Raw genomic sequence first — 5760 nt, 5'->3', positions numbered from 1 at the left:
CCCCCCCCTCCGCAGCAGCAGCAGCACAGCAGCAGCAGCAGCAGCAGCAGCAGCAGCAGCAGCAGCAGCAGAAGAGTCCTCGCTGCGGGCCCTTTTCTACGGCCTGGCCGACCGCACCAGCAGCAATTACCTCCGGGCCTACATCGACGCCTTTCTCGCCTTCGCCCAAAAGCCCTCCGCCTTTCCTCCTTGGCTGTACCCCCGCAGCTTGCGGGACGGCTGCGGCCGCAGCGCAGCAGCAGACCCCCTATACTGGCCCTCTACTTTGTGGGCCCCGGGGGCCCCGGGGGGCCCCTGAGGAGTGGGGGCCCCCCGCGAAGTGGGGCCAGCACTGGACGCCGGCGCTGCAGCAGTACTGGGGGGTGAAGCAGCAGCACTTCGACAAAGTGCTGCTGTTTAAGTTGGGGAGGTTTTATGAACTCTTTTATGTCGATGCATGCATTGGGGCAAAAGTCTGCGGACTGCAGTGGATGGGGGGCTCTGAAAAGCCCCACTGCGGCTTCCCCGAGCAGTCGCTGCAGCACCACTTGCGGGCGCTGCTGAACGCGGGCCACAAGGCCGTGGTGGTGGAGCAGCTGGAGACTCCCAAGGAGCTGCAGCGCCGCCGCAGCAGCAGCAGCAGCAGCAGCAGCAGCAGCAGCAGCAGCAGCAGCAAGACTGTCCTCCGCAAGCCCACCCAGATCCTCACTGCGGGCGCAGTAGAGGCCCCAGAAATGCTGCCTCCGGAGGCCCGCCTCATGCTCGTTCTTGCTGTCTCCACGGACCCCGCGGACCTCCCGCAGCAGCAGCAGCAGCAGCAGCAGCAGCAGCAGCAGCAGCAGCAGCAGCAGCAGGAGGGCTGCTGCAGCTACGGGGCGGCGCTGGTGGACGTGTCGACGAACAAAGTGTACTTGGAGACAGGCCGCGACAGCAGCAACTGGAGACAGCTGCGGGGACTGCTGGGAAAGGCGCAGCCCGTGGAGATAGTCTTTGCTGCTGCTGCGCTGCCGCCGCTGCTGCTGCTGCTGCTGAAGAGACTCCCGTGTCTCCCGCAGCTGTCTCCGCTGCCGGAGTTCCCCGACGCGCTGCGCGCGCAGCAGCTCCTCGACACCTACGTCCGCCCGCGCTGCAGCAGCAGCAGCAGCAGCAGCAGCAGCAGCAGCAGCAGCAGCGGGTGCGCGTACTGCGTGCGGGAGTGCGAGAGAAGCCCGTGTCTGCTGCGGGCAGTGGGGGGCCTCTGCGAGTACATGCAGCAGCTGCTGCTGCAGCAGAAGCTGCTGCCAGTGGCCAGCTTCGCGCCTGTCTCCGACTCCAAGTGTCTCCTTTTTCTGGAAGCAAAAGCGCTGCAGCAGCTCGAGCTGCTGGCGAGCCAAGAAGGAGACCCCACACGTTCGCTGCTGGGGTGTATAGACACCACGGCGACTGCGGGGGGCCGCCGGCTGCTGCGGCGGTGGCTGGTGGCGCCGCTGCGGTGTACAGACACCCTGGAGCGCCGCCTGGACGCCGTGGGGTGGCTGCTGCAGCAGCAGCAGCAGCTGCTGCTGCAGCAGCTGCGCTGCAGCGCAGCACGCCTCCCCGACGTCGAGAGACAAGCGGCCCGCTGCCTCGCGCAGCAGCAGCAGCAAAGGAGACAGGCAATTTACTTCGACGATGTTCACCAAAAGGCCCTCAAGGCCTTCCGCAGTCTCCTCGACTCTTTCGAACAAATGCAGCAAATCGCCCGTCTCCTCGTCCAGCAGCTCCGCAAACAAAGCCCCCAAGCAGCAGCAGCAGCAGCAGCAGCAGCAGCAGCAGCAGCAGCAGCAGCAGCAGCGGGGGGCGCGGAGGCGCGGCGGGACGCCCCCGCAGCAGCAGCAGCAGCAGCGGCGGAGGCTGAGGAGCCCGCGGCAGCAGCGGTGCCCGCTGCTGTGGCGGGGCCTGCAGCAGCAGCAGCAGCAGCAGCAGCAGCAGCAGCAGCAGCAGCGGGGGAACTCTGGCCGCAGCGGCTCTGGGAGCTCTGCGCGAGCCCCGAAGAAGGCGGCAGCTTTCCTTTGCTGCTGCAGCACTGCAGCAAACTCAAGGCCCTTTTGTGTCTCCAGCCAGACGGCAACATTGCCCCAGTCAAGGTCTGCTGCTGCTGCTGCTGCTGCTGCTGCTGCTGCTGTTGCTGCGGCTGCTGCGGCTGCTGCTGCTGCTGCTGCTGCTGCTGCTGCTGCTGTTGCTGCTGTCTCCTTTTGTCTCCTTTTGGGTCTCTTTTGGATCTGTTTTTGGCTTTTTTGGTTCTTTTTCGATTCTTTTTTTGATTCTTTTTCGGATTCTTTTTTGTCTCCTTTTGGTTCCCTTTTTTAAATATCTTTTTATCTCTTTTTGAGTCTTTTTGAATCTTTTTTTGTTTCCTTTTGTGTCTTTTTTTGTCTCTTTTTGACTTTTTTTGTCTCTTTTTGCATCCCTTTTTGGCTCTTTTTTAATTGTTTTTCGGATTATTTTTGAGTCCTTTTGAGTCTCTTTTTTAACTCCTTTGTCTCCTTTTGATTCTTTTTTTGAATCTTTTTTTTGTCTCTTTCAAATCTTTTTTTGTCTCCTTTCGAATCTTTATTTATCTCCTTTTCTGTCTCTCTTTTTCTCTTTTTTTGTTTTTTTTTGTGTCTTTCTCTGCCGCTTTTTGTCTCCTTTTTTGTCTCCTTTTGTGTCTTTTTTTGTCTCTTTTCGAATCTTTTTTGTCTCTTTTTTGGAGTCTTTTTGTCTCTTTCTTTGTCCCTTTTCAAATCTTTTTTGCCTCCTTTTGTCTCTTTTTTGAATCTCCTTTTGTCCCTTTTTTGAATCTCCTTTTGTCTCTTTTTGTCTCCTTTTTGAATCTTTTTTTGTCTCCTTTTTCGAATCTTTCCTTATCTCTTTCGTGTCTCCTTTTGCTCCCTTTTTTGTCTCTTTTGTTTCTTTTTTGTTTCTTTTTTGTTTCTTTTTTGTCCCTTTTTTGTCCTTTTTTTGTTTTATTTCTGAGCCTTTTTCGTCTCTTTTTGTCTTCCTTTGTTTTCACTTTTGTTTATGTTTTCGGCTTTAGGGTTTAGGGTTTAGGGTTTAGGGTTTGGGGTTTAGGGTTTGGGGTTTAGGGTTTGGTGCATGAGTTTGACACCGCCTCTGGCTCTTCAGCGGCTTGCCGCATCATTTAAGGGTCCCGGCTCCGCGGTTTAGGGCTTAGGGTTTAGGGTTTAGGGTTTAGGGTTTAGGGTTTAGGGTTTGCGGTTTAGGGTTTGGTCCCGGAGTACGATTCTGCTTCTGCTTCTATAGCGAAGTGCCGCAGCCAGCTGGAGGAAATCCTCGAGCAGCTGCAGCAGGAAGCAGGCATGAGCTTGAAGTACAGCCACACCAAATTCAAGTAAACCCTAAACCCTAAACCCTAAACCCTAGGCCCTAAACCCTAGGCCCTAAACCCTAAGGTGTTGAAGACTCCTGGAGCCGAGGACTGGTTGCAGCTGCAGCCGCTTGCTCCGCCGCAGCAGAGAGTTCAGGCAGCTGCTGTTGTCAGTTTTAGGGTTTAGGGTTTAGGGTTTAGGGTTTAGGGTTTAGGGTTTAGGGTTTGTGGCCAGGTACGAAGTGGAGTGCCCGGAGAACATTTCCAAAGAAACCCTCCGTCGCCTCGACGCCGACATTACCTCCTCAAGAAAAGGGTTTATCCGGTAAACCCTAAACCCTAAACCCTAAACCCTAAACCCTAAACCCTAAACCCTAAGCGCTACAGTTTTCTACGATACTGACTCCGTTAGAGCGACCTGCCTTGCGTTCCGTCTCCTTTGGCGAGGGTTTAGGGTTTAGGGTTTAGGGGCTAGTTGCGAGGGTTTAGGGTTTAGGGTTTAGGGGCTAGTTGCGAGGGTTTAGGGTTTAGGGTTTAGGGTTTCGGGCTTGGCTGGAAGGGCTTGCGGGTGTGTGCAGCTTCCGGACGCCAGCAATTTGCGAGCTTGTTGACCAGCTTGAGGGTGAGTTAGGGTTTAGGGTTTAGGGTTTAGGGTTTAGGGTTTAGGGTTTAGGGTTTAGGGTTTGCAAGGGCGCCTTAAGCTTTAGAGTTCGAGCAGCGGAAACGGCGCGCAGCAGCAACGCCGCCCGTTTCCAGGGCGCCGCGTGCCCCGCAGGGTTTAGGGTTTAGGGTTTAGGGTTTAGGGTTTAGGGTTTAGGGTTTAGGGTTTTGTGTTTAGACTTTGAGTTGGAACTAAACGACTCCTTTTATCCCTTTCGCTGCCGCCTCATGAAACAATTTGCTGAGGTGTACAACGAGGTCTTTGCGGTGTCTGTACACTGCATCAACGAACTCGACGTGCTGCAGAGCCTCGCCACTTTCGCCCTCACCCACCCAGGTCTGCTGCTGCTGCTGCTGCTGCTGCTGCTGCTGCTGCTGCTGCTGCTGCTGCTGCTGCTGCTGCTGCTGCTGCTGATGCTGCTGCCGCTGCTGCCGCTGCTGCCGCTGCTGCTGCTGCTGCTGCTGCTGCTGCCGTTGCTGCCGCTGCTGCTGCTGCTGCTGCTTCTGCTGCTGCTGCTATTGGGTTGCTAGTGCTGGGCGGCTGCTGCTCAGGCGGCGGAAGTGTTAGTGCATCTGGTTGAGGTGTGCTGCTGCTGCTGCTGGTACTGAAGCGAAGGGTTTTGCGACTTAGGGTTTGGGGTCTAGGGTTTAGGGTTTAGGGTTTAGGGTTTTGGGTCTGCAGGGCCGGGAATGACGAGGCCGAAACTGCTGCGCCCGTCCGACGACGAAGAGCCCGTGCTGCTGCTGAGGAATGCCAGGCAAGGCCAAACCCTAAACCCTAAACCCTAAACCCTAGCCCTTGGCCCCGCTGGCAGCGAAGGCCCTTGGCGAGCTTGGTTGGGGTTTAGGGTTTAGGGTTTGGGGTTTAGGGTTTAGGGTTTGGGGTTTGCGGCGTACAGACACCCGATGGCCGAGAAGCTGTCGGAAAACTTTGTCCCGAACGACGTGCTGCTGAATGTGCCTGACAGCTACTGCAGCAGCAGCAGCAGCGACAGCAGCAGCAGCAGCAGCAGCAGCAGCAGCAGCAAAACACGCTTGCTGCTCATTACTGGGCCCAACATGGGGGGCAAGAGCACTTTGCTGAGACAGACGGCCCTGTGCGTCATTTTGGCGCAGATAGGATCGTATGTCCCAGGTAGGGTTTAGGGTTTAGGGTTTAGGGTTTAGGGTTTAGGGTTTAGGGTCTAGGGGACATGGGGAAGCCGAGAGCTTAGGGTTTGAAGCCGCTGGGCCCCCTTGTGCCGGCAGGCAACCGACCCGCGCGGGCCTGGGTCCCCCAAGGCAAGCGCCTAGGGTTTAGGGTTTAGGGTTTAGGGTTTAGGGTTTAGGGTTTTGTGCGCAGCCTCGGAGTGCGTCTTAACTCCCGTGGACAGGATTTTCTGTCGGCTGGGCGCCGAAGATTTTATTCTGCAGGGCAGCAGCACTTTCTTTGTGGAGCTGTCGGACATCGCGGAACTCACTACCTACGTAAACCACGATTTAGGGTTTAGGGTTTAGGGTTTAGCGCTTCCGTGCCTCATGTTTCATGAAGACTGGGGTTTAGGGCTTTAGGTAATGGCTTTAGGGTTTTGCGGCAGTGCCGGGGTTGACGGGCTGGCCTAGGGTTTAGGGTTTGGGCGCGAGGGTTTAGGGTTTAGGGTTTAGGGTTTAGGGTTTGCAGGGCACGCGGTACTCGCTGGCCTTAATAGACGAACTCGTTTGAGGGCGTTGCAGGAGCGCTAGGGGCGTGTGTGGGGCTTTGGGGCTGGCCTAGGGTTTAGGGTTTAGGGTTTAGGGTTTAGGGTTTAGGGTTT

The 5760-nt window shown here is 56.2% G+C and overlaps 1 protein-coding gene across 1 annotated transcript; it reads left to right on the top strand.

The window, feature by feature from the left end:
• Positions 1 to 470: 470 nt before the first annotated feature.
• Positions 471 to 5669, top strand: ENH_00019870 (DNA mismatch repair protein, putative; the record flags this gene model as incomplete). Its single annotated transcript, XM_013579426.1, has 9 exons — positions 471 to 2084; positions 3204 to 3331; positions 3543 to 3632; positions 3886 to 3929; positions 4146 to 4304; positions 4650 to 4683; positions 4867 to 5102; positions 5310 to 5434; positions 5628 to 5669. 9 exons carry the CDS (start codon positions 471 to 473, stop codon positions 5667 to 5669), a joined length of 2472 nt encoding a protein of 823 aa, XP_013434880.1.
• Between the last annotated feature and the right edge of the window lie 91 nt (positions 5670 to 5760).

Source organism: Eimeria necatrix, genomic scaffold (genome assembly GCF_000499385.1).
Source record: "Eimeria necatrix Houghton genomic scaffold, Enh_scaff1675, whole genome shotgun sequence".
Taxonomy (NCBI): Eukaryota; Apicomplexa; class Conoidasida; order Eucoccidiorida; family Eimeriidae; genus Eimeria; species Eimeria necatrix.
Note: the sequence above shows the minus strand (reverse complement) of the source record. Positions and strands in the feature narration are given on the sequence as shown.